Source organism: Myotis myotis, unplaced genomic scaffold (assembly GCF_014108235.1).
Source record: "Myotis myotis isolate mMyoMyo1 unplaced genomic scaffold, mMyoMyo1.p scaffold_m19_p_19, whole genome shotgun sequence".
Classification (NCBI taxonomy): domain Eukaryota; kingdom Metazoa; phylum Chordata; class Mammalia; order Chiroptera; family Vespertilionidae; genus Myotis; species Myotis myotis.
Genome location: NW_023416323.1, coordinates 6,066,044 through 6,092,206, shown reverse-complemented (window position 1 = coordinate 6,092,206; position 26,163 = coordinate 6,066,044). Strand labels below are relative to the sequence as shown.

General features: G+C 56.8%; 2 protein-coding genes across 2 annotated transcripts; both read right to left on the bottom strand.

Annotated features, from left to right (window-relative positions):
- Positions 1–108: 108 nt before the first annotated feature.
- Positions 109–15,607, bottom strand: PRX (periaxin). Its single transcript, XM_036346503.1, has 7 exons — positions 15,546–15,607; positions 12,035–12,072; positions 11,854–11,952; positions 11,609–11,734; positions 9,221–9,377; positions 4,615–4,811; positions 109–3,971 (listed from the first exon to the last, which is right to left on the bottom strand). The coding sequence occupies exons 4-7, from the start codon at positions 11,633–11,635 to the stop codon at positions 270–272; spliced, it is 4,083 nt and encodes a 1,360-aa protein (XP_036202396.1). The 5' UTR covers positions 11,636–11,734; positions 11,854–11,952; positions 12,035–12,072; positions 15,546–15,607; the 3' UTR covers positions 109–269.
- Positions 15,608–22,720: 7,113 nt separating this feature from the next.
- Positions 22,721–25,803, bottom strand: SERTAD1 (SERTA domain containing 1). Its single transcript, XM_036346499.1, has 2 exons — positions 25,646–25,803; positions 22,721–23,810 (listed from the first exon to the last, which is right to left on the bottom strand). Exon 2 carries the CDS (start codon positions 23,805–23,807, stop codon positions 23,064–23,066), a length of 744 nt encoding a protein of 247 aa, XP_036202392.1. The 5' UTR covers positions 23,808–23,810; positions 25,646–25,803; the 3' UTR covers positions 22,721–23,063.
- Positions 25,804–26,163: the final 360 nt, after the last annotated feature.

The window sequence follows — 26,163 nt, the reverse complement described above, 5'->3', positions numbered from 1 at the left end:
GGGATTCTTTTCTCTGCACCCTCCCCTACACCCCCCCCTCCCCTGCGCACACACACACACACACCCCCTCCCAATACACAGAGAAGGCCAGACACAAGGCTACCTCTGGATTATTTATTCACATGGCTTGGCAAGATACACTCTTGCCAATGAGCCAGGCAGGAGGCCTCCGCGGCTCCTGGCCCTCTGAGGGTTAGTGCTGGTTAACTCACACACAAAAGGGGTGGGGAGGGGAAGACAGGAGGGAAGTCTCCCTCTGTCCTGGGGCTTCAGATGACAGCAGTCTGAGTCCCCTCCATCCTGGTGGGGCCTGGAGCTCCTGTCTCCGAAAACCCCACGCTGGGCAGTCGGACCCGGAATCCACCCTCTTCGCGGTCCCTGCTCCCACTCCGGGCCTTGGGGCTTAGGGACACCCTGGGGAACCGGAACTTGGGGGACTTCTCCCCACCAGGGGACTTGGAGGCTGCCTCGCCCTCCTGCCCCCGAGAGGCCTTGGAAGAAGTAGCCAGGCCCACTCGAGGCAAGCGAACTCGTAGACGGCCACGGCGACCAGAAGCGCCTTCCCTGCTGCCCTCCTCCTCCTCATCATCATCCTCCTCAGGGCTGGGGGAGCTTTCCCCAGCAACAGCCTCGCTCTGGCTGAAGCCCACACGGGGCAGCCTGAGTTTCGGGCTCTTGGCCTTCTCGCCCTCCTCAACCCCCTCCTTGGCCCGCACCAGGCCAAACCGGGGCAGCCGAACCTTGAGCTTGTGTCCAGCGTCTCCCTCACCCTCTACCACCTGGTACTCAGCGTGGCTGCCCATGGCAGGAGGCGAGAGCTCCAGGTTGGGCAGTGAAAGGTGGAAGGATCGTTCGGCCCCTGGGGGCTGGTCTCCAGGTCCCCCGACCCCAGCCCCAGCTCTGGCCCCCAATGTGGGCATCTTTAGCCTCAGCCCACCCTCATCTGTGGCTGCCTCACCCACCTGCACTTCTCGGCTCAGCCCCACATCCAGCTCAAGCTGGGGCACGGTCACAGTGGGCATCTTGAAGACGCCCTCTCCCACCAACAGCTCACCATCCTCTCCCTTGGCTTCAGGCAGAGACAAGGTCACCTGAGGCACCTGGACCCTGTAGCCTGCTGTGCCCTCTGCTGAAGGGGCTGCACTCTCAGCCTGCTGCCCCGAGGTGGCACCCAGGCCAGCCTCACCAAATCTGGTCAGCTCCACCTGAGGCAGAGAGATGCCCAGGGGCATCCTTCGCACCCCCTCCTGGCCCTCAGTGCCTGCCTGCCTGGTTGTGGACACCTGCAGGCCTGATAGCCGTGCTCCACTGACAGCCACCGCCCCCTCTGCCCCCACTTCCTCCTGGGCCCCCAGAGTGGCCAGTTCCACCTCAGGGATCTTAAGCTGCCCGACCATCAATTCTGCCTTTTCTCCCGGGCTAACACGCCCACCCTGGATTTCTACCTCCTTCCCCCGAGCCAGCCCAAAGGAGGGCATCTTCAGTTTGGGCATCTTCACCCTCCCATCCCAACCCCAGCCCTTGCCCTCCAACTCGGACACCCCTGGCACTAGTTCTCCAGCCTCAGTGTCCCGGACTCTGACCCCAAACTTGGGCAGGGTGAACCTCGGACCCTTGAGCTTGAAATCGGCCCCTGCCGCCTCCACCTTGCCTGTGGGCAGATGGGCATCCAGGCTGAGCTGCGGAATGGACAGATCGAGAGCGGGTAGCAGGCCTGCCTCCCCGACCCCTTTCGCTTCAACCTCAGTCCCCACCCGAGCCTTGGGGAGTGAGATGGCGAACTTGGATGCCTTCAGCTTGGTGGCTCGCCCAGCGCCCTCAGCCTCTGCCTTGGCCACCTTTGGCCCCGAGAGTCCGAACTTGGACAGGGAGAACTTGGAGGTGGGTTTGACTTTCATCTCCATCATCTCTACCCTCCCTTCCTCGACTTCCACTGTGGGCAGCTGTGGAGTGACGATCTCAACAGAGGGCATCCGGAAGGCCACTTCCCCAACCCCCGCTGCCACCTTGCCCTCTGCCCATTCCACCTTGCCCTCTGCCTGTGCTGCCTTGCCTTCTGCTCGCTCCACCTTGCCCACGTCAGCCACTGGAACCTGCCCCTCCAAGCTGAGTACTCTTGGCAGGTCTAGCTCCACGGAGGGCAGTGTGAGAGAGGGGACGCCCACATGAGCCTCGCTGTCCACCTCTGGCTGTAGACAGGGAAGCGTCACCAGTTTCCCTGAGACCTCAGCCCCTGCCTCGCCTGACTTGCTTCGTGACGGGGACCCTGCCCTCCCGAATTTGGGCATGGTCATCTTGGGCATCTTGAAGCCAAATTCCACCCCCTCTGCCTTCTCTGCCCTGGCAGCTTTTAGCTGCGCTTCTGGAGCCTTGGGCAGCTTCATCTCAGGTGCCTTCAGAAGCTGCACATCTGGCACCTTTGGCGCTTGCATTTCCGGCAGCCGGATCTCTGACACCTTTGGCAGCTGCACTTCTGGCAGTCGCACCTCGGGCACCGCCATCTCGGGCACCTTTGGGAGTTTCATCTCAGACACTTTCGGAAGTGCCACCTCTGGGAGTCGCACCTCGGGCACCGCCATCTCGGGCACTTTTGGGAGTTTCATCTCTGAGACTTTCGGAAGTGCCACCTCTGGGAGCTGCATCTCGGGCACTGCCATCTCAGGCACCTTTGGGAGTTTCATCTCAGACACTTTCGGAAGTGCCACCTCTGGCAGTCGCACCTCGGGCACCGCCATCTCGGGCACCTTTGGGAGTTTCATCTCAGACACTTTGGGAAGTGCCACCTCTGGCAGTCGCACCTCGGGCACCGCCATCTCGGGCACCTTTGGAAGCTTCATCTCAGACACTTTCGGAAGTGCCACCTCTGGGAGTCGCACCTCGGGCACCGCCATCTCGGGCACCTTTGGGAGCTCCATCTCAGACACTTTCGGAAGGGCCACCTCTGGGAGTTGCACTTCTGGAAGGGCTGCCTCTGGCACTTTTGGGAGCTTGACCTCAGGGGCCTTGGGGAGCTTCACGGCAGGCCCCTTGACCTCAGGTGCCGAGACCCCAATGCCAAAGGAGGGCATCTTGATGGTGGGCAGCTTCAGCTTGCTCTCAACAACGGCTTCGGGGGCAGTGGGCCGGGCCTCCAAGAGAGAAAGCCCGAAGGTGGGCATTCGAAGTCTGGGCCCCTTCACCCTGACCTCAGGGCTGCCCTTGGCCACCTTGACCTCAGCTACTTCCTTTGCTCGGGCCCCAAAGCGGGGGAAACTGAAGCCGGGCATCTTCAGGGCCACCTCCGGCACCTCTTCTTGGGACTCCATCTCCGCACCTGGCAAAGCCAAGTCCACCCCCACAGTAGGAACTGCTACGTCCAGGGTGGGCACCGTCAGTGCTGCCGGAGCCCCTTCCCGCGTCTCCAGACAAGGGAGTGTGGGCAGACTGGGTAGCGAGGGCAAGGTGGGCAGCTCCACTTGGGGAACCTGAATCCCTACAGCCACAGGCTCCACAGCAGGTGCAGCGGGGGCTCCAAGCCCCAAGGTTGGCAGGTGTAGGGCAAAGCCAGTGGCTGCTTCTACTGCGGGGGCCTCCTTCCCCAGTCCCTTCGGGGCTGGGACTTGGGGGACGCCCACCTCTGTGCTTGGCAACCCAGGCCCAACCAGCTCCAGCTGGGGCGCTGTGAAACGGGCCCCTGCTGCCACCTCGGCCTCCGCCTTGGCTTTTCTGGGGGGAGGAGCAGCGGCAGCCAGCCGAGCTACCTGGGCCTCTTCGGCCACTTCCCGGACACGCAGCTGCGGCAGCTGGAGGCGCCGGCGGGTGGGAGCAGCTGGGACAGGACCCTTGACAGCCTCGGCTTTGAGGCCCCGACGCAGACGGGAGAACTTGGGGAAGGAGAATTCGACGTCAACGGGGGCCAGATCTGCAGGGGCCCCCAGGGCCCCAGGCACCACCATCTTCTTCTTCTTCACAGGGGACAGACTCTGGATGTTCTGGGGAGAGAGGAGAGAGGCGGGAGGCAGTGGGACAGTGAGGCCTAAGGTGGACAGGGGGAGCCCCACCTGGTGGTGTACCAGGCTGGGGATGTGATGGATTCAACATTTTGTTCCCCAAACACCATCCCCACTTCCTGCCTGTCATTTCACCATACTGCCCTTGAAGGCGAAGATATTCATTTAGAATCTTACAGTGAGTCAACAGGAATGTGGAAACTGGGACCCAAGACTTCTAGGTCCTCAATCAGGATTTTCCTCAATACCCTCACTCTAGAGATGGGAAACTGAGGCCTACGGAAGAAAAGAAGCTTGTCCAGGGTCACTCAGCAGTAAGCGAGGAGCAGTCAGGCTGAAACCTGGAATCCTGATTTGGAATCCCCTGGTCCAGGACCCCTCGCAAACCTGGAGCTGAGAGTGAGGACACCTCTCCAAAGTGGGTGAGGGCCCTGGTCTCTGGGTGGGTCCCCCACCCAGGGAGGAGTTTAGGGTCACAGAACAGGAGGCAAAGGGTGGGATTAGCGTTGGGTTAGTGACAAGACAGAGGGCCAGGCTGGCCCGCGGTGTAAGGGAGTAGGGTTCATGGCGCAGAGACGAGATCGCCGGGACAGTCCAGCGCTGGGGCCGGGCTAAGCACGCGTACCAGCTTGGCCACCTTGGCCCGTGGGCCCTTGATCTCGTAGCCAGACACGGTCCCAGGCCGCAGCGCCAGGTCCCCGGTGGGCACAGTGCGCTTCAAGCAGAAGGAGACCTTGTAAGGCTCGGCACATTGCAGCAGGCGTAGTGCGTCCTCGTACTTGAAGTTCTCAAAGAACACGCGGGCGCTCAGCAGCTGGTCTCCTGCAGGTGAGATGAGCAGGGGTGGGCATCTCTCAGCTCCACCCACGCCTGGCTCCTCCCCTTCCCTGGAACCGGTGCGGCGAGGCCCCGCCCAAAAATTTGGCTCCCACCTATCCCAACGGCAAGATTGAGCAGCAAAGCAGCTCCTCCCTGTTTGAAGTTGGGGAACGCTTAAGAAGGAAGCCCCACCCCACGGCCTTAGCTCCGCCTCCCCACTGGACAAATCCTCACCCGTTCAGACCACAGCCTGTCGCCTTCCCATTCCCCTCTCCTCACATTTCAGACCCTGTTTTAAACAGTTACTTTATAGTTACAATATTCCCTTCATCTTTTGCCAGGTTTAAAAATGTGTAGAGAGCCAGGCAGGCATGGCTCAGTGGTTGAGTGTCACAGGAGGTCACAGTTTGATTCCTAGTCAGGGCATATGCCTGGGTTGCAGGCTGATCCCCAGTGTGGGGTGTGCAGGAAGCAGCTGATCAATGATTCTCTCTCATCATTGATGTTTCTACTTCTTTCTCCCTCTCCCTTCCTCTCTGAGATCAATCTATATATATAAAACCCTAATATGCAAATAGACTGAAGGGTGGAACAACAGAACAAGCAGTCACTATGTCGTGCGCTGACCACCAGGGGGTGAACGCGGAACATGGCGGGCGTCAGCAGCAGGCGGCAGTGCAGAACATGGCAGGCGTCAGCCGTGGTGGGATGGTGGAGCAGGTGAGCGGGGTCATCAGACCAAGTCAGGGTGCCGGTCATTATCATCAGGGCGAGCCTCTGTTGGTTACTGAAAATTCTTTGCTTCCCCATGCCGTGGTCCCGCCGGGCACTCGCACTTACTGCTGGCACCGGCCCGGATAGCTTGGCACTGTCAGCTAGTGTGAGCAGCAGCTGCCAGCCCCAATCACCCCTCAAGGCTTCTCCATCTCCCCCTGCTCCTGAGGGGCAATCGGGACCAGCAGCCGCCTCTTGCACCCACTGCTGGCACCGGCCCAAATTGCTCCGTGCCATCAGTGGGTGCGAGCGGGGTCGGTGTGGGAGCAGTGGGGGCGGGAGCGGGGCTGCCGGCAGACAGGGGACTGGGGGCCATGGTGGGAGGGGCCAGGCAGGGGTGCAGAGAATGGGCCGAGACCTGCCCCTGTGCACACCGCAGCCTCACAGCCCACAGTTCTTTTCAAGGTGCATGAATTCATACACTGGACCCCTAGTCCTATATAATAAAACCCTAATATGCAAATCAACCAAACGGCACAACGACTGGTCTCTATGACACGCACTGACCACCAGGGGGCAGACGCTCAGTGCAGGAGCTGCCCCCTGGTGGTCAGTGTGCTCCCACAGGGGGAGCGCCGCTCAGCCAGAAGTCGGGCTCATGGCAGCACTAAGGAGCCCAGCAGGAAGGTGGTAAGGAGCGAGGGGTCCAGAACTGCAAGAGCCCTGGACTGTGAGAGGGCCTAAACTGGCAGGCGGACATCCCCCAGGGGTCCCAGACTGTGAGAGGGCGCAGGCCAGGCTGACGGACCCCTCCAGAGCATGATTTTCATGCACCGGGCCTCTAGTAAAAATATATTTAGAAAAAAAATGTGTAGAGCTGTGAAGAGTGGGGAGATGGGATTGTCAGGGAACTGTTCTGGGGAAAGGGCTGGGCATTGGAGTCCACAGATGCCTCTCTTCCATGCCCCAATTTGGGGGACATCTGTCTACAGAGTTCAGGGCCCAGGGCCCTAGCATTTACAGGGCATGACTGTCTGGAGAGGAACTACATCAGGCAGGAGAAGGGGAGGGAAAAGAATGAAGTTTCCATGCCTGGCCAGTGGGCTCAGTGGTTAAATGTTGACCTATGAACCAGGAGGTTTGAATCCCGGTCAGGGCACATGCCTGGGTTTCGGGCTCAATCCCCAGGTAGGGGGTGTGCAGGAGGCAGCCGATTCATGATTCTCTCTCATCATTGATGTTTCTATCTCTCTCTCCCTCTACCTTCCTCTCTGAAGTCAATAAAAAAAAAATACCTATTTTTTAAAAGAATGAAGTTTCCATGGGTGGAAATGGGAAAGGGGACAGTCAAGAGGCAAAGTTCTGGGGAGCCAAGACCAGGAATTTTGGATCTGGATGTCAGTGGAAGTCAGCACCTCACCCCCTGCTCAAGTAAAACTCCTGACATGGTTCTTTTCCCCGCAGGCTCAGGTTCCCTCTAGTCAGTCACCTTACACGTGGCCTTTCAAATTCTGCCTGCTAGTGTCTGCCCAAGTCCTACCCCCCCTGTCCTCTCCATCTGCCCTCAGCACAGCTGACATCACGCTCTCCCCAGCCTGTGCCATGAAGCCTTCTCCCTGCTCTCCTCCCCTCCACCTGCCACCACTGCTTTCCCTCAGAACTGGCAGAGGGGGCAGGTCAAAGAAAGAGAATGGGCAACTGAGGGGAGAAGCTGTTCAGACTCTGACGCTGCTTCCTTTACTGAAAGAACAGAATCAGAAGACAACTTCCAGAAGCTTTCACCCGACTCGTCACCCTCCGCCCCCCTCCTGTGGTGACTTACTCCACTCTCCACCTGTTCCGAGGAATGAACTGTCCCACTCCTGGCTCCAGCCAATTCCTCCAGCAACTCCCCCCCTCCCCATCATTGTTTTGTCCCCCTCTTCTACACTATTCCTATCAGCATATAACATGCCAGTGTTTCTTACATATGAAAAGCTGTCTTGACATCACTCCACCTGGAGCTCCTGCCCACTTATCTCTTCATCTTAATGGCAAAATGCACTGGGTTGTCTCTCTGCATTATTTCCACTTCTGCAATCACACTTGTGATACCGCATCCCAGAGCCCTGAACTGTTCCTCTCAAGGTCCCAGGCAGTGACCTCTGAGTAGCCAAGTCCAATGGTCAAGTTCCAGCTTCCTAGGATGGTTCCTCCCCATCCTCCTGACCTCTTAAAGACACACTAACACAGAGTTCAGACCTTAGACCCCTTTATCCACACGCTCTACTCACCCCTTTGGGAAGCTCATCCAGATTTAGGAGTTTAAAGATCATAAATATGCTGACAACTCCCATGTGTATCTCTCCAGCCCAGCACTCTCCCCTCCCTCCTAGACTTATATATCCAACTGCCCTTGCACATCTCCCCCTTGGTGTTCAAGAGACATTTCTCATTTAACAAATCCAAACTGTTCTGGTCTTCCTCCAAATAAGCCCCAGCCCCAGTATTCCCCATGTGTAAGACTACCATCTTCCTTGACCCGTCCCTTTCCACCACACCCCCTATCCAGCATGAAGGCTCCTCCTCCAAAATAAATCCAGAATCCAAACCCTTCTCTTCACCTCCAATAACATCATTGTGGCCCCAAGCATCACCATCTCTTTCCTGGATAATCACAGTAGCCTTTTTGTTGGCCTCCCTGCTTCTCACCCTGCTCCCCTACAGTCTCCTGCTAATATGCTAGTTGAACACAGTCAATGCTCCACTCACAACCCTCCCAGATTAAAATCAAAAGTCTCACCATGGCCCATAAAGTCCTCTAAAAACGTCCCTCCCTCTCACCTCTCTGGCCTCATCTTCATTCCTTCTTCACGGACTATTTTGTCCACACTGGCTTCCTTTTTCTCCCTCCAACAAGCCAGGCACTTTCCCAGCTTGGGGTGTCTGCACTGGAATGCTCTTCCAGATGGCCCCACAGCTTACCTCCTTACCTCCTTCGGGTCTTTCCTCCCTTCCTGGCTCACCCTATTTAAAAATTCAGCTTCTTCCCTGGCATCTGTGGCACATATTGCCTCCTAACTTACTATATACTTTGGTTTTTTTTTTTTTGCTTAAATATGTCTCTCTCCACTAGAATGTAAGCACCCTATCTGTTTTGTTCACTTCAGTAACCCAAGCACCTAGAATACTATATGGAAATAAAAGGCCCTTAAATAATAGTTGTTGCATGAATAAACCACATCCGTCTCATCCATGTTACCTAAGACATCCCTTACTAAGCTACCCGCTCCACCCCTCCACGTTAACTCCGCCTCCAGCCCAAACAACAAAAACAATAACTAGCACTTACATAGTGCTTACTATGTGCCACTTAGCTATGTGCTAAGTGTTTTCAAATGCTGATTCATTTAATCTCCATAATAACCCTATGAGGCAAGAACTGGAATTATTCCCATATAGAGATGAGAAAACCGAGGCACAAAAAGATCAAAAACCAATAAACAGCAGCTCTGAGACAATGAATCTCCACAGCTCACTAAGAGCAGCTGAAAAGCCAAAACACAAAGCCCCGCCCCACGACCTTAACCCCGCCTCTTGGTAGCCCGTCGCGCTCGGGCCCCAGGGCAGATTCCTGACCCCGCCCCCGCGCAAAGGCCCCGCCCCGCAAAGGCCCCGCCCCCGCGCAAAGGCCCCGCCCCACGCCTCGCCCCGCCCACCTTCCTGCAGGCTCAGGCTCCTGGCTGCCGGCGAGTCCTCGCGCAGCTCGCGAATGTAGATTCCTTCCTTCCCGCCGCCCGCTACGTTGATGCCGCTGACTCCCGTCTGCGCCTCCGTCTCCACGATGATTTCCACCAACTCCGCCCGCCTCAGCTCCTGCGGAGGGCAGTGCGGGGTCGCCACCGGACGCCAGACCGCGCCCAGAGCTCGCCATCGCGCTTAACCGCGTCTCTTAAACCATTCCTTAGGGCACATGTCCCTCTGCGAGGCTCAGGCTGGTCGTGCGGGCCCACCCACGCTGGCATCTCCCCTTTAAGGAAACCCGGGGGTCGCTCGTTCAGTGGGGCTCTCGGAAAGGTTCAAGGGCTCCGCTGGCTCGCTGCTCTCCCAGATCCCCCCGGGCGGGGCGGGGCGGGGCGAGGGGCGGTGTGGGGGAGGCCAGAGTCCCGACCGAGGAGGGCCTGATGGAGTGGCAGGGGCTATGCTCTCAGTGGGGCGGGGCGGGTTGGGGAGGGTGGGGCTCTGGGGGTGGGGCTCCGTTAGAGAGGCGGGGTGGAGGGACCGGTACAGGAGAGGGGTGTGGCTAGGTGTCTGTGGTGGTGGGTGGGCACCCACAGTCTCAGGAGCTATGGGGCGGGGCTTTAATAACAGCCCAACAGGGTTGCGGGTGAGGATGGGCTCCCAAATAATGGGCTGGACCCTTAAGTGGGATGGAATGGAGGGGCGGGCGTGGGGCTGACCTCCTTGGAAACATGCATGTGCGTGAGACTGTGCCCTATTGTGGACTCTCTGACCCCAAGACCCGCAGAACGCCCATGGGAGAGGGAATCCAGTGAAAGGGGGGTGCGTGGGTAATGAGTGGTGGACAGGCGACATGGCATTCCTGGTATTTACTGTCAATGGTGCTGACCTGGCCCTGGCCCAGCTGCACACTGGGATTCACATCTGGACTTGCCCAGAATAGGCAGTGAGAGACCTCAGTTCCACAACTGTCTGGAAACCCAATCTGCTGTGTCTCTGGGAGAGAACTTCGCCCTCTTGGGCCCGTGTCCCTACTGTAAAGTTGGGTGAGATGGGTGTACTAGAAGGAGTCTGATTGTGAGCTGAGACCTGAAGCAACAGGCATCCAAACGGATGCTCTGTTGGGCAAGGCGTCCAGATTGGCGCAGACTGGAGTTGAGCCCAGGGCTAGAGAGGGGAAAGCAAGCCTGGACAGATGCCCCACAGCGTGGCCCTGAGACCAGAGGGTTGGGCAGAGAAGGGGTAAGAAGAGTCGTGGTGAAGGTGGCAGGGAGCAGGATAACCATCACCACCACCCGTAGGCCCTGGTCTAAGCATTTTCTGTGTGGGATCTCGTTTCATCCTCCCCACAGCTTGGGCAGTCACAGAGGGGGGCACAACGGTTCAGAGAAGTGAAGTGACTTGCAAGTTAAGCCATGGGCCTCAACCTGAGGACTGTGACCTCAGAGCCCATAGACTATTCTGTAGGCAGTAAGTAACCTCCTTGCACTTCACCCCCAGCCTGCCACCCCTCGACCCGCTTGGCTCCTGTAAAAGTGGACCCTCTCTGTGCCTGGCACCTGGTAGAATGCAGTCAATGCCAGTGCATTATCTACTTAACAGTGACAGCAGCTGAGAGTAAAGGAGGCTTCCTAGGTGCCAGGCCTTGTGCAAATGGCGGGTGTGAGAGTCCTCAACAGCCTCAGAGTGGGGGGACCATGCCCCATTTCACGAATGTGAAAACTGAGGGTTAGAGAGATCAGGTCACCTGTTCAGGGCTGCACAACTGAAGTGGTAGGGTTGGAATTTAAACTCATGGTCCAGCCCTGTCTGGTTTGGCTCAGTGGATAGGGTGTAGGCCTGTGGACTGAAGGGTCCCGGGTTCAATTCCGGTCAGGGGCACATGCCTGGGTTGCGGGCTTGATCCCCAGTAGGGGGTGTGCAAGAGGCAGCCGATCAATGATTCATCATTGATGTTTCTGTCTTTCCCTCTCCCTTCCTCTCTGAAATCAATAAAAATATATATTCATTAAAAAAAATAAACTCACATGTCCAAACCCTGTGTCCTCAACCCTTGCACCATCCTGCCACTTTCGATGAAGGGTTTCTGCTACATTTTCTTTAGCTCATGGTTAGTATAATTCCATTCTGCACCAATGAATTAGCTGCTTTGAATCTTAGTCTGTGCCGGGCTCTGTGCTAAACACTTTACATATGTTAATATTTTTTCCTCACAGTGACCCATAAAATATGCCCCGTTACTGTTTCCATTTCATAGATAGGGAGACTGAGGCCCAGGGACAGCTGGAAGTGTTTCCTTGCTGCCCTAGTCTGTGCCCTCCACGTAGGCCCCACAAGTGCCCCTTGGAGGACCTATGGGCACTCACCTCAGCACTCCGGCTCCTGACCTCCATGGCGCTGCTAGGAGTCACCTGGGCCCCAGGCTCCTGCTTCCTCTCTCCCTTCTCCTGCAGGACCAGCTTCAGTTCTGCATGGAGCAGCTGCCTCTGAGCCTGCGGGGGACAGAGATGGAGGTTTGAGGCCGGGGAGGATGAGGAGAAGAGGCTGGGCTTAGAGGGTGAGGTCCAGGTGGTATCAAGGGGAGGAGGGCCCCCCCCAGCTGTCCTCTCACCGCCGCCTGGGCACAGGCACCCCCTCCTAACAGGAGCCTAGCCTGGCGTGCTGCACAGTCGTCTGTGGGACGCGCACCCTTCCTCTGAGGTCTTGCTGCCTGCCAAGGAGAGACAAAGGCATGAAACTCCAGGCAGGCCATGGAGGGGCAGGGAGGGGCATGTGCGTCAGCCAGTGCTCACCTCAGCGTCACCTCCTTGGCCCTCCCGGGTCCGGGGCTCTAAGAAGAAAAACATGAGCATTCCTGTCAGCTAACCCCTCGGACTGCTTCCTGAGTGCCTGGCCCTTCCTTCACTGTCAATACTTTATCTCCATAGCACAGGTGGGGAACCTGCGCCTCAGAAGCCCTTTACCCAGGAGGGCACAGTTGGCCGGCAAACAGTAAAGCCAGAACTAACTCCTAGGCCTCCCTGACAGCAGAACCCCTGAGGCCAAAGCCTCAACGGGCCAAGGGGGCCAAATGCACTATAAAATCATTATAACCATCCCATGTACTCCCCGTGGGTAAGTCACCTCACCTCTCTGTGCCTCAGTTTTCTCATCTATAAAATGGCATGATTGACAGCACCTCCCTTGCAGGGCTGTTGGGAGAGTCAAACGAGCTACTCAATATAAAGTGTCAGGCACATGGAAGCCACTTCATGCGCACTTGCTGTTATTACTGAGAACTTCCTGTGGCACTGATCCTGTGTCAGATGTTCCGCAGGGGTTATTGCCTGTGGACCTCAGAACCCCCTTAGGAGCTCAGTACCCTTATTGAGCCCATTACGAAGAGGGTACCTGAGCCTGGGAGAAGGGGAGTCACTTGCCCTCATCACAGACTTGAACTTGTCTGAAAGCTCCAGCCCCTTATTCTGATAATAACTAATGGGTATCGAGTGCTCACCCTTGGCCAGTCCTGTGCTAAGACTACTGTCCACCTCACGGAAAGCCCTAGCCCCTCAGCCCAAGAACCTTGCTCTGGTCACACAGCACGGGGAGAAGGAGGCAGAGCTGGATTAGTCTGTAGCCTCCCCTGAAGCCCTTCTGGGGGGAGGGGAGTGGATACTATGTTCCCCTTGTCTCCCCCCAGCTCTGGTCTTGTCTCCCCAGCCCCCACCTGGCATGCCAACATGCCAACCCCCACTCCCAAGGGAAAGGTCAGGCCTCACGCGGCACATTCCCTCAAACAATGGCCCATCTTCTGTGCCCAGTCACATTCCGCCCCTGCCCACCACCCCCAGCTGCACAATGGCCCTTCATAGCCCACCAGTGGCCAGGAGGGAGGACACAGGGACCCCCTCAATGTTCCAGCTATGCCCACTCCATTGGCTGCCCCCTCACCCCACCAAGTCAGAGGGCTCCTCTCTGGCTCTGTTAGGGGTCTGGGTCTCCGTGTCCTTTCCTGGACTCTCCTCTGAGCCCCAAGCTCCTCCAAGCAGGGCTGGCTTCCATCGGGGATTTCCTCTAAACTAGGCCCTGTGTTGACACCCATAGACCTTGTAATCACCCTGGACGTGGTGGCTGTTTTAGGATTGGAAACAGGCTCAGAGAGGGTAAGTGACCGGTCGGGGGTCACACAGCTAGCATGTGTGCCCTTGACCCCAACCCTGCACCTTAACTAGCATTGGTGGCCCTGAGCACTGGAGGAGGCCCAAGGAGCAAAACAGCTGGGGCAGGAGCAGGGCTGGGCAGGGCAGGGGCAGGAAGTGGGGGTTGTGAAGGTGCCAGAAACAGGCACTTTTAGAGGGACCTCTGTGGTGCCAACCGAGCTGGGCAGGCACTTTATAGACAAGGCCTCATGGTACCCCGTTTTACTGATGAGTAAATGAGGGCTGAGAGGACATCACCGTGACAGAGTCAGGACTTGAACTCAGGTCTCAGAAGCTAACTCTGAGTCCCTGATGCAGTATAGCATCCTGAGTCGGGGGTGGGAGAAGCCTGGTCCTTGTAGGAAGTAGTGAAGACGGAGGAAAGGATCTCCTGGACCACAAGCTCCCTGCTTCAGGCAGGGCATCGAGGTCACACCCAGAGGCTGGCACAGGAAGCTCAGCAGGGGTGGGGACACGAGAGTACCCTACTCCCTCATCCCTGCCCAGGACAGCGGCCAGCCCAGGTTATATTTAGCCCCAACTGTGCCCTTCCTGAGCCACGTACCCAGCCCCCGGAAGGAAGCCCACCCCACCCAGGGCACTCTGTTCCCAGCTCTGCCCATCCTACTAGGCAAGGGAAGAAGGGGTGGGGAGGTTCCTTGGGCATCCCTGGCTTGCGTTAGAGGAAGATCTAATGGGACTCCCACGGTGAATGAAGGCAAGGCAGGACCCTCCTGATGCCAGCAGCCACTTCTTGAGCAGGTCCTCTGGTGCGATCCTGGTACATTCCTAAGCTTCCAGAACTCCGAGTCCCCATTTCTAGAGCACGTACCATGTGCAAAGATCCGTCCCTGGATAATTAAATTCTCACAACACCTCCCCGGAAAAGGTACAGCCTAGATGGTCATTTAAAATGCCACTCATGCCCTTCAGAGTGGCTGGGGTGAGAGCCACTGGGCCCTTTAGCTGAGCTGGGCCTGCTGAGGACTCCTCCAGCTTTGCCCTGTGCACCCTCTTATCCCTATGGCTGGCGACAACCTCATTCTCCCCACTCGGAGCCTCAGCTTCCCTAGCTACCAGCCATCTGGTGCCCTTGGTAATGGGATGGGGATATTGACCTGGCCCATCCAGGACCCTAGACATAACCTGAGGCCATCTAGTGAGGTGAGGGGAGGCATGGCCTGTGGCTGCCTCGGTCAATCCCTGCTCCCGCACTTCTCAGGTTGGAACACTGGGGTATGGTATTTCACCTCTCAGGGCCTCGATTTTCTCAGCTGTCAAATGCAGCCAATAAGAATGGTTTTGAAAATTGGTAAGATAGCCCTGACCAGTTTGGCTCAGTGGCTAGAGCGTTGGCCTGTGGACTGAAGAGTCCCAGGTTCGATTCCGGTCAAGGGCATGTACCTTGGTTGTGGGCACATCCCCAGTAGGAGATGTGCAGGAGGCAACTGATTGATGTTTCCCTCTCATCGATGTTTCTAACTCTCTATCCCTCTCCCTTCCTCTCTGTAAAAAATCAATTATATATATATATGTATATATATATATATATAAAATTGGTAAGATAATTGCAGGTGCTTAGAATATAGTAGGTGCTCAGTCTTGTAAACTAGTCTCTGACAGCGAGTGAGAGTCCGGGCTGTGCTTCTCAAAGTATCTCATATCCAGCCTTTGCCCACCGGTGGCTCCGCACTCTTTCCTACCAAAGGGGAACTTTGGATGAGGAACAAAGTCCAGTTCGGGCATGACCTCACACCAGGTGAGCGCTGCCTCCAGCACACTCTTCCAGGGACCAAACCGCTGCCCTATCCCAGATATTCTTGCCCTACAAGCAGCAACTTATCTCCCCGTCAGCCCTGTGAGGTGGCCTTCAGCAGCCCCTTTTAGGGAAGTAAAGTGGAGGCACAAAGGGTGAAGTGTCTTGTCCGAGGCTGCACAGCCAGAAAGAGAGGAACGTTGGGATTGGAAGCCAGGGTCTGGCTTCAAAGTCTGTACCTTCAACTCCTACAACACGCTGCTTCCTGAGCCCCAGGCACCCTCCCAGCACCTCCCAGGACCCTGGGTCCCATTCCCGAGGCTTAGTAGCCTGGCCAGGAAGGGAACTGGCTGGCTGATCTCTTACCACTGGGCCTCCAGACACCTCCAGAGCAGCTCCTGTCCCTCGTCTGCTCAGCCCCAGCACCAGGCTGGGGGGGAAAAGGAATGGGGAGGGAAGAAGGGGGAGACCCCAGCCATTGGCTGCCCAGGCATGACATCACCAGGGGTGAGGGTGGGGAAACAAACATCCCCCCTCCTAGCTACATTCACTTGCCAGGGGGGTGGGGAGCCACAAGGCAGCTGTGTTCCCTTGCCTGGGGTGAGACTGCCACCATGAGCCCCTGCTCTTGGGATTTGCATAGCTACAGCCCCTTGGAGACTGAGCACCCCTCCAGCATGAGTTCCTGGCTTTCAGAAACAAGCCTGGCCCCCCCTGGTTCCTGGGGCCCCTAAAATAAACTTCCACTCCCTCTCCCAGCTCAGCCACCGCCTGGCTATGTGACTTTCAGCAAGTAACAGCATCTCTCTGGGCCTCCATTTCTTCATTTCTAAAACAGATAGTAAAAGTGCTCATCCTCATGGGTTTGTTGTGAAGATTAGATGAGTTAAAAGAGGCTCAAAACTTTTTAAAGAATCTGGCATAGAATGAATGCTACTTATAAATATTTTGCATTTTTATCCATACAAATCAGGGGGACAGCTAGCCTTGTCAGGGGGCTTTTGGCCTGAGTGAGACCAGGCACAGGGGAGCCCCACTACTCTGCTTAATGGAGTTGCCATTTGAGGGGACACCTATCTTGTGCTAAATACTGTGCCCTGCTCCTAGAATCAAGGGTGCAAGGTGGGTAAATTATACCCACTTTTTAGCTATACAGCCAGGAGTGGCTGGTCTGGGGTCCAACTCCATTTCTGCTGGACCCCAAAGATGTTGCAACACTGTTCTGTCCCCCCATATAACAGACAAACGGGCTCTGAGAGGGTGACACCCATGACCACCCACAGCAGGTAGTCGGTAGCACTAGAATTTGAACCCAGGCCTGCCCAACTCCCAACCAAGGCCTCACCCTGATACCCTGGCCTCCGGCCCCCAGCCTTCCCTGACTCACCAGGACCTGGGGGGCGGCATAGGAAGCACAAGTACCCCCACATGCCCTTCGAACCCTCCTGGCTGCTGCCTCGGATGCTCACAGCTCTCTGAGCCCAGGCTTGAGGCTGGAGCTGCTATGAGCCTGGGGATTACCCCCAAAGTGCACATCAGCAGCTTCTGCCCCATTGTGCAGCCAGGCAAGGCCACCAGGCCCTTTGTGCAGCCTCAACTCTCACCCCAGCACAGTGGACCCTCTGAGGAACAGTCCCCTTGACTACACTGTATATCAGGGCATAGGGACCAGGTTGGCAGGACCCCATAGAACAGGTTGGCAAGATCCCAGAATGCTCAGGGCCTCCTCTCTGCTCTCCAAAATGTCCCCTGCCCACTCTCAGCCACTGGAGAAGGCAGGAATGTGCTGAGCTCTGGGAAAAACCTTCCAGGCCTGGCAGCCAGCGAGGGTTGGGGTGTGGCCGAAACCCAGCCAGAACCCTCCGCCCAGGAGGGGTGGGAGGGACAGTGTGGTCAGGGCTGCGGATGGGCCTGAGGAGACCCTCAACCATTGCAATCTGCCCCCGCCCCCCACCCCCAACACCCCTCGCTTTCATTGATCTATTCAAATATTCATCTGTTCATGTATTCATTCAAAAAGCATTTGCTGGGCACTAGAGACACTGACACACCTACATTTACTCCAGGGGTGGGGGTAGACACAGGAAAGGATTCCTGGAGGAGGAGACATCTAAAGTCAAGCTGAAGGGTTGAGACAAGGGAGCCAGGTACAAAGGTGGGGAAGGGGCTTCAGGTGGAGGTACAAATACGGGCAGAGCACCAGAGGGGAGAAGGGAGCAATCCTTTATCCGATATCAGCGGTCAGTGAGCACCTGGTCCTGTGCCCAGCCCCACGCTGAGCAGTGCTGTGGACACCGTGTGACCGAGGTAGCCCGGGCCCGATTTCACAGAGTTCACAGCCCAACAGGGGACAGACCCAAAATGGCCAGGGTTGTGATGGAGACTCGCAGGCAGAGAGGCCAATCAGGGCCCTGACGGGGGAGCCCAGGAAAGGGGCCTGCGCCAGCCGAGGAAGGGAGGTCGGGGAAGGCGTCCTGAGGAAGGGATGTGTGAGCTGAGACTGAATGACTGATAGGAACTAGACTAGAGAAGAGGGAAGGGAACAGTTTTATGGGCAGAAGGAGCCGAATCTGAAGAGAGCTCAACACATAGGAAATGTCCAAGAGCTGAGAACTGTGTCCTTGTTCATACCAGTAGCTGTGCCCCCAGGACCAAGCATGCCCCTCTTTAGCATCTCCGTCTCGTTTATAGCTTTACCAGCTCCTAGCAGATGCCTTCTCTGTGTCTATCCCTGGGCCGGGCCGTGCTAGGGACACAGTAGTGACAGTGACTGCCCTCACAGAGCTCACAGTTGAAAGGGGACAGACGTTAAAAAAGTGATCAACAGGATGAGTCTATTATTACACACAGACCCAAGTGATATGAAAGACGGATCTAGGTCTATATGAGGGGCCTGGCATTTTGGTACTATCAGAATGATCAGGGAGGGCTTCCTGGAGGAAGTGACATTCGAACTGGCACCTGAAGGATATGTTGGGGAGCACATGAGACTTGGTTGGAAAGTTGTAAGGAGGACATTCTGATAAAAGGGAAGTGTGTGGAAGGCCACCTGCCCAGTTTCATCAGAATTCCGACTTAGGGAAGTGTCGAAGGCGGCGCCCCTAATTATTCTTTGGCCTTTCCAAACAAGCCTGTGCATATGCAGACCCCCAGGTGTTTACTGGAATCCTTATGCTTAATCCCTGGATGCCCCTGCCTAAGGACAGGGTAAACATGTGTCCTCCCAAGATTACTCATCCTACTGATTGTATCTAAAGATAAAAATTCCAATAAAGGCCTAACGAGGCAGGCAAAAGAGGGAGCTCTGGCTACTAAAGCCAGGGCCCCCCAACCCTCTCTTGCACAGTCAACTGTGTCTGACTAATCTGTTCATCCGTCGAGCTGCTGCGTCAGCCCCAACAAGGACACACAGGGATCCATGCAAAGCTGTGAGTGGTAGACAAATGAGAGTGGGTTTCAGATGGAGGGAATAGCCTGTGGGCAGAGCTCCTTTGAGAAATTGGCGAGTGTGAGGGAGAGTGAGGAGAGGTCATCAGGGCCATGAGGAGGGGCTGAAACTGTTCTGAGAGCCCTGGGTACCAACAGGAGGGACAAAGGCAGAGCTGAGTTTTAAGTTTTAAGTAGTTGAGGGTGGAGCCTGACTACTGGCCAGACTGGAGTCGGGAAGAAAATCCACCCTGTCTGCTCAGGGTCAGACAGACCAGGGAGACAGTCTGCTGCCTGCCCTCCTGTTTCTCTCTGTGCCTCAGAGGGCAGATACCCTCGCTTGTTCCCATCGCAGGTACCAAGCATCCAGTCTTTTGCCGTTAAGTGAGCTGTGAGCTGCCCTTGAGCAGGCGAAGGAAGCTCCTTCCCCTAGTTTAGTGCGTTTTTGTCATAACTGGTATGGCTCTCTGTGTGCTCCTCTGTGTCTGTTTCTCCCTTTGTCCCTGTTTTCGTTCCTGAGCTCTGTGTCTCTTTGTCTCATCATCTCTGTCTCTATTTCTTTCTCTGTGTCTCTGGCTTTCCCTCACCCGAGAGGGTGTGGCCATGGGAAGTTGAGTTTAGAAGTTGGCACCAGTGTCCCGGTTCTGGCCAAGGCCACCTCAGTAAACACAGGACATCCTGTAGGGCAGGGGAAGGAGGTGGACGCTTCTGCTCAGGGACCACCCTCTCCCCACCCAATCTGAGTTGGGCAGGAGCCAGGTTTCCCGGTGCAGCCCAGGGAAACTATCCTCACCTCCGTCCTTCATGTCTGCTCCTGCCCCTGGCCCTCTCAACTGAGCTCCACTCCCAGGGCCAAGCCATGTGGACGCTTTGACACACCATGTCCCTCTCTGGCCTTGGTGTCAACCGCAGGCCTGGCCCCCCATCCCCCAGTCTCCTAGCCAGAGCTGAGGTCTCGTCCTAGGCTCCTCCTCATTCACTGCTTATCAGTCCTCCACCTCTCCCCATGGCTGCTCCTGGCCTCCCCTCTGGTCTCCTGGCCTCGTCTCATCTCATCACTACCACGTGCACATGGCAGCCAGAGAGATCCCTTTACTCCTAGATCCCTTTACCCTACTGCCTTCAGAGCGAAGTCCCTCACCCCTCCAACCCCATCACTGACCTTATCACTTCCCCCTCCTTCCAGTCAAACCCAGCAGCTTGCAGGTCCCTGAAGAGGTTGTAGGGTCCCTCACCTCCTAATTCTTGCACATGCTGTTCCCTCTTCCTAGAACAGCCGTGGGCAAACTACGGCCCGCGGGCCGGATCCGGCCCGTTTGAAATGAATAAAACTAAAAAAAAAAAAAGACCATACCCTTTTATGTAATGATGTTTACTTTGAATTTATATTAGTTCACACAAACACTCCATCCATGCTTTTGTTCCGGCCCTCCGGTCCAGTTTAAGAACCCATTGTGACCCTCGAGTCAAAAAGTTTGCCCACCCCTGTCCTAGAATATTCTTTCCTCAGAACAGCTGTGTGAGGCGGGTACTGTTACGGTTCCAGCTTAGAGATGAGGACTCTGAAGCACAGAGAAGTTAAATACTTTGCTTAGGGTCACAAGCCACAGATGGCAGAGCTGAGGTTCCAACACAGGTGGTCTGGCTCTCAACAAAACCGCTGCTCTACGGCTTATTGTGCCAATAATCATGGACTAAGCATCATTAGATTTCCATGCTGGGACTGCACATCCTAGGTACTTGGCACAGGGGTGGAAGGTGAGCCTTGGAAGGTGCAGGGTTCAGGTCCTAGAGGACTGGGATACATTCTGAGGGCCCGGAGCAGGGGAGAGATGTGGTCAGATTTTCCTTTTAGGTAGGGCCAGGCACATAGTAGGTACTCATGAATCTTTGCTGAAGGAGAGAAGGAAAGAAGGGAGGGAGGGAGGGTGAAGAAGACCAAGGACAGGAAAGAAGTGGGTGTGTGGTGGGGATCCCTGTGAATGTCCATGGAGGGGAGCTGGCCTGGGGAGTGTTGTGGTGGGAACACACAGAGGCTCTGTGAAAGGCAGCAGCAGCACTAGGGCTGGCAGCTCAGCGAGGAATGGTGTGGGCCCTGGAATCTGCTGGCTGAGGTGGTGTGGCTTCCTGGGGTTGAGCCTGAGGACAGAAGTGCACACCAGAAAGTCAGGGAGCCTGTACAATCATCCAGAGGTCAGACATGGGGACAGTGGGGCAGGTCCTCGGGCAGGAGCTGTTCATAAACCTGAGGGCACCAGAGGAATGGGGACCATAGCGATCTAGCCCATCTGGTGCTTTTGGACAAAGGAAGTTCCCCTTCCCCAAGGCACTTGACCTCCATCTGCTGGGAAACCGTTATCATAAACATGTACATGCAGGTGCCCAAGACGTTTGCGGTAGTCACTTAAATATGGAGTCTTGTGTAGTGCACAACGTCTGCAACTGTACCCAGAGGCTCTGGGGAGAGGGGAGCATGGCGGGCCAAGGAGGCTCAGGGGGCAGATGGGGAGGATCACGCACAGGCCGGTTGGCTGTCTGTAGGCATACGGAGCATCCTGCAATTTGGCACTGGGAGACATCAGCCACAGGCCCCCACAATTTTGTAAACAGGGGGCATTGCTGACCCCACACTGGGGGATTCCTGAGCCACTGGGCAGATCTCGGGAAAATCTAAGGCAGCGACGTCACAGACCCCAGACTGGGCACCAGGGGGCATCGCTGAGCGCGACTAAAGTCCCAAGGACTGGGTCAGGGTCAACCCGGAGTCGGAGTCCCATTCCCCCGAGGTTGGAGTCGGGCACCCGGAAGACCTTCAGCCTGGGCACCCGCTCCTTTCGAGCCATTTCCACTCCCCGCCCAGGCCGCCGCATCCACTTCCAGAAATGGGCACGACTTCCTCTGCCCCTCCAGGAAGCGCCTCTCCGCCCGCCCCTTCCCGCCCGGGGCTGCGCGCCTCCCCCGGCTCCCGCCCAGCGCCAGCCTCCCTGCAGCTACGGGCGGAGGAGAGGCGTGAGTGCTCCACGGTCCCCGTGTCCCTTCGCCGGCGCCGCCCCGTCGAGGCCCAGCCCCCCCGCTCACCGCCGGGCCTCTGCTCCTCCCCGCGCCCGCACCCCGGGCGCTGCCCTGCCCCCACGGCCGCCAGGAAGGACGCCGCCCGGGTCCCCAGCCAGGCCTCCGCGCGCCCCGCCCCGCCCCGCCAGGAATGCGGCTGGACCGCGGGGGTGGCGCGGACACCCGGCGCAGGCAGGCAGGCAGGCAGGTGGCCTCAGCTCGCTGGGGCCTGGGTTTCTTCTTGCCAGTTCGGCCAAGCCTCCAACCCAGTGGCTTTATTTCCGAGCTACCTGTTAGTGCCCAAATTCCGGTTTGAGACCTGGAATTTTATTTATTTTTCTTTTTAATATACATTTATATTTATTTACTTCAGAGAGGAAGGGAGAGGGAGAGAGAGAAACATCAATGATGAGAGAGAATCATTGATCGGCTGCCTCCCGTCCGCCCCCCACTGGGGACAGAGCCCACAATCCCTGCAGGTGCCCTGAAGGGAATCAACCTGTGACCTCCTGGTTCATAGGTCAATGCTCAGCCACTGGGCCACGCCCGGCCAGCTGGGCAGGAATTTTATTTTTAAAAAGTTGCTGGAGTCTCCCTTTCTGTCACCGTTTTCCTGGAGAGCTGCCTCTGGTGCTCCTTGGAGAGGCTCCATCCGGCCTCCAGCTTTGTGCTTTACTTTCTGGCTTATTCTCTTGCCGCCACCCCCAGCCCCCAAAACACACAGGTAAGGACTAGGCTTCATTATTGAAGGGCAGCCTGGGCGCCTCTGCATCCACAACCAGGATGTACAGGCACCAGAGAAACCTGGCTAAGCGCCTTCCGGGGGGTTCTCGGGCCAATAAAACGGTAAAGCTCGTGGTTTGAAACCCACCTCAAGTGATGACTTCCTGGAGCCTGTTCTCAGCTGTGAAACGGGGATAATGAAAATGCCCATCTTGTTATGAGTAAATGAGTTAACACATGTCAAGTGCCTGGAGCTGTGCAGTACACAGTCCAGAGCCAATAAATGTTAAAGGTTATTCTCTCACCCTTGCCTTAGCCCAGAGACAAAGAAACATACAGACTTATTTCCGAGGACTGGTTTTTAATTTCAAAAAACTGGTTGGGGTCTCTTTCCACATCAGGGAGAACCATATTCCAGGCTACGACCTCAGGGGAGTCAGTCCAGCACGAGGCCTGGTCCAATCACAATCCAGCCACCAAGCCCTGTCATTCCATCGTGAGGGCTGATCCCAGACTCCTCCCATCAGTCTAAGAGAAGAGACCAAGGTGAAGCTGCCCATGACTGATTCTGTCTCTCTGAAGCCCCCATCTCTGTCCTAGGGGAGCCAGCCGTGTCTTTCCAAGGAGAGTTGGCTCAGCCATCAACTCTCAGTTTAGTCACCAGACACCCTCCCAGCCCTGCGGTCAGCGTCCTGGCCCCGGTGGCCGCTCCAGTGCCTGTGTGCCCACCAGCACGTCCATGAGGTAGTCCAGCTCAGTGTCCTTCAGCTCAGTCTCCTTTAGCTCCGGAGTGTCCTCCTTGCCTGACCCATCTTCAGGGCCAGGTTTGAGGCCCTCAGAGGCTGGCGCCCAAAGTTCACTGTCGTACATGGAGGTGTCGATGTCCTCAAACAGGCCCTCGAGCCCATCGTCTAGCAGACAGCCAGTGGCTGGGTCCAGCAAGTCCAAGGAACCCAGGCTGGGTGGGGCTCCCCCAATGGGGCGGCCCTGTGGCCCCTCTTCTGCCAGGGGCTGGGGTGCCTGGCTCAAGCCCTCAATGTGGCTGAGGTCCTCCAGGAGGCTGGCCATGGATGCTGAGAGGGCGGCGTCTGAGCTGGCCAGCAGGCTGTCAGCCATGCCAGGGGCTGCAGGCAGGCTGGGCACAGGCGGCAGGGCAGCCGTGGGCACCATGGACGCCTGGATGCGCCGCAGAGTGTTCACTACCAGCACAAGGTGCCGCAGGTCTGGCTCACTCTGCCGCAGGCTGTGGTGGAGCTTGAGCACTGAAAGGTCAAAGAGAGAACTGGAAGCCACGGCCGGGGGTGCCTGTGCCACTGCTGGGTGGTCAGAATCCAGCCACCAGGTATCCACTGCCAGGGCCTCCTTCTCCTCCTCCTCCTCCTCCTCCTCCTCCTCCTCCCTCTTGCGCTTCAAGCCCTTGCTCAGCATCCTCTGTGGGGAGGGAAGAGTCACTGAGTTATGGAAAGCCAATGTTAAGTTCAAATCCTGGCTCTGACGAATGCTGTGAGACCTTGGGCAAGTCACTTAACCTCTCTGGGCCTACGTTTTCTTAGGGAATCTTTAAGATATGAATGATATTAATATCTACATCCTAGAATTGTTTTGAGGAATATATGAGATAATATACAAAAACACTATGGCCTGGCTGGTGTGACTCAGTTGGCTGGAGAGATGTCTCGTACACCAAAAGGTTTCGGGCTTGATCCCAGGTTGGGGCATGTACTGGAGACAATTGATATCTCTCTCTCTCTCTCTCTTCCCCCTCCCCCCTTCCTCTCTGGAATCAATGGAAACAAACCCTTGGGTGAGGATTAAAACAACAACAACACTACAACAGTGCCTGGTATATAGCAGTTTCTCATATGAATAAGTACTATTATTAATAACTATTATAATTTATTTCTCCAATGAACCATGTGAAGTGTTCAATATTCAACCTTCTTTTTTTTTTTTTTACTTACAAAAGGGGCTGTTTCATAGTTTAATCTTTATTGAGTACCATGCATTAGACAATAAACTAACAAACACAGGAAATGTATAGCTGGTGCTAGGAAGTTCTGGGGAGTGATCAAGGAAGGCTCCTCTGAGGTGAGCCCTCAAGCATGATGAGTCCTGAGAAATAACCAGGGGGAAACAATCTGGGAAGAGAGAACAACAGCAAAGGCAAAGAAAGACCCTGCCTGAGGCGGGATGAGCTTCAACTGAAAAAAAAAGGACCAGTGTGGTCAGTACACAGAAATGATGAGAGTAGGAGTGGGGAGGGGCGGGGAGGGGTAGGTGGGCGGCCGAGACAAGAAGTTGGGATTTTATTGTGAGTGTGGTGGGAAGTCACTGAGGGGTTTGAGCAGGGGGAGAGTGGTGGTGTGCATTGATGGGGTTTCCAGAAGCTCCCCCTTGGCTACTTCAAGGAAGATGGGGGTGTGGAGAGAAGGGGGAAGAGATCCATTCGGAGGCTACTGCACTCTTCGGGATGAGAGATGACGGTGGTTTGCAGTAGAAGATGGTAATGGATATGGAAAAAAGTTGGTCGATTCAGGATTTATTTGGGAGGCAGAGTGTACGGAGCTTGCCAGGAAATCCTGATGGCCACGGGGATCACTTTGAGCAGTAAGAGGCCCTACACTTCCCCCCGGGTGGGGGGGGGTCCCTGGCCCCCCCCCCCCCCCCGGTCTCCTGGCAGGCGGCAGGGTCCAGTCCGCGGGCCCTTGTCCAGCAGGACCTTAACCCCTCACACCACTCAGAGCTCGGTCCTCGCCTCCTTTCCCGCAGACCTGGGAGTCCCAAACCGCAGGAATTTAGCCCCCTACCCCGACTCCGCCCCCCGATCCCCGCGCCCCCTAGCGGCACCAGGCGGGCCTTCCTCCGGGGGTTCCGGCCCCTTAGACCCGGGGACCCTCCGTATCGCCGTGTCCCGGCTGCTGCTCTGCCGGCCGCCGGGGCCGCGCAGGCCGGGGTCCCGGGCGGGCTGTTGGGCGCTCTCTGCCTCTCTCGCTACCGGAAGGCAGTGGAGGCGGCTCCTCCAGAAGCGGCGGCGGAGGCGGGTGAGTCACGCAGCCGGAGCCAGAGAGCCGGCTCCTCCGCCCCCTTCTGGGGCTGCGGCGTGATTCACCCGGCCCGGCCGAGGCGGACGGCGCTTAGAGTCCAGCATGTTTCCGTCCTGGCAGCCCCGGCGCACACCTGCCGGACCCGGGGATCGAACCTGCCAGAGGCCCCGCTCCTGGTACCCCTTCTTTCCCTACCCAGACCCCTTCCCTTCATTTACATACCCAGTCACCAGCTGCCAATCAGAAGGAAAAGGGAGCCACCCGCAGCCAATCAGGAAGCGGCGGCGGCACCATCGCTCGCTGGCTCTCCTTCAGCGACCGGCACCTGGGTCGGGAGACGCAGTTCTGACTCCGGCGCAGGACTCCCGGCGCCTGACTACTAGCAGGGACCGCCCCCTCCCGTGCGGACCGCCCTCCACCCGGGATTGGCCCTTCGGCGACGGGCGGAGCCTGAGGGCGGGTTCCAGGGAGGGGAGGTTGGCTTCAGGGCGCATGCCCTGGCGGCTGCAAGAGGGGAGGGTAGAGGGGGAGGCTACTTGCCCTGGCAGTGATAGGGCGGGGTGTTTAGCCTTCCAAGGTGCGGACCCCTCACACCTACCCTTGCACCTCCCAAACCCCGCAATTGAGCTTCTCGCGCACCCGGCCCAACAGGGGATCTACGCTCTAGGCCAGATCGGCCTCGGTTCAAATTCGAACTCACCACATGATGTGTGACCTTAGGAAGTCTTGACCTATCTGAG

Bases quoted from the DNA above. Each gene is read 5' to 3' on its own strand.
- PRX (XM_036346503.1), bottom strand. From the start codon at position 11,635: ATGGAGGTCAGGAGCCGGAGTGCTGAG. The intron at 9,378-11,608 runs GTGAGTGCCCAT...TGCCCTCCGCAG, and splicing joins TCAGGAGCCGGAGTGCTGAG to GAGCTGAGGCGGGCGGAGTT. The intron at 4,812-9,220 runs GTGGGCGGGGCG...TCTCACCTGCAG, and splicing joins GAGCCTGAGCCTGCAGGAAG to GAGACCAGCTGCTGAGCGCC.
- SERTAD1 (XM_036346499.1), bottom strand. From the start codon at position 23,807: ATGCTGAGCAAGGGCTTGAAGCGCAAGAGGGAGGAGGAGGAGGAGGAG.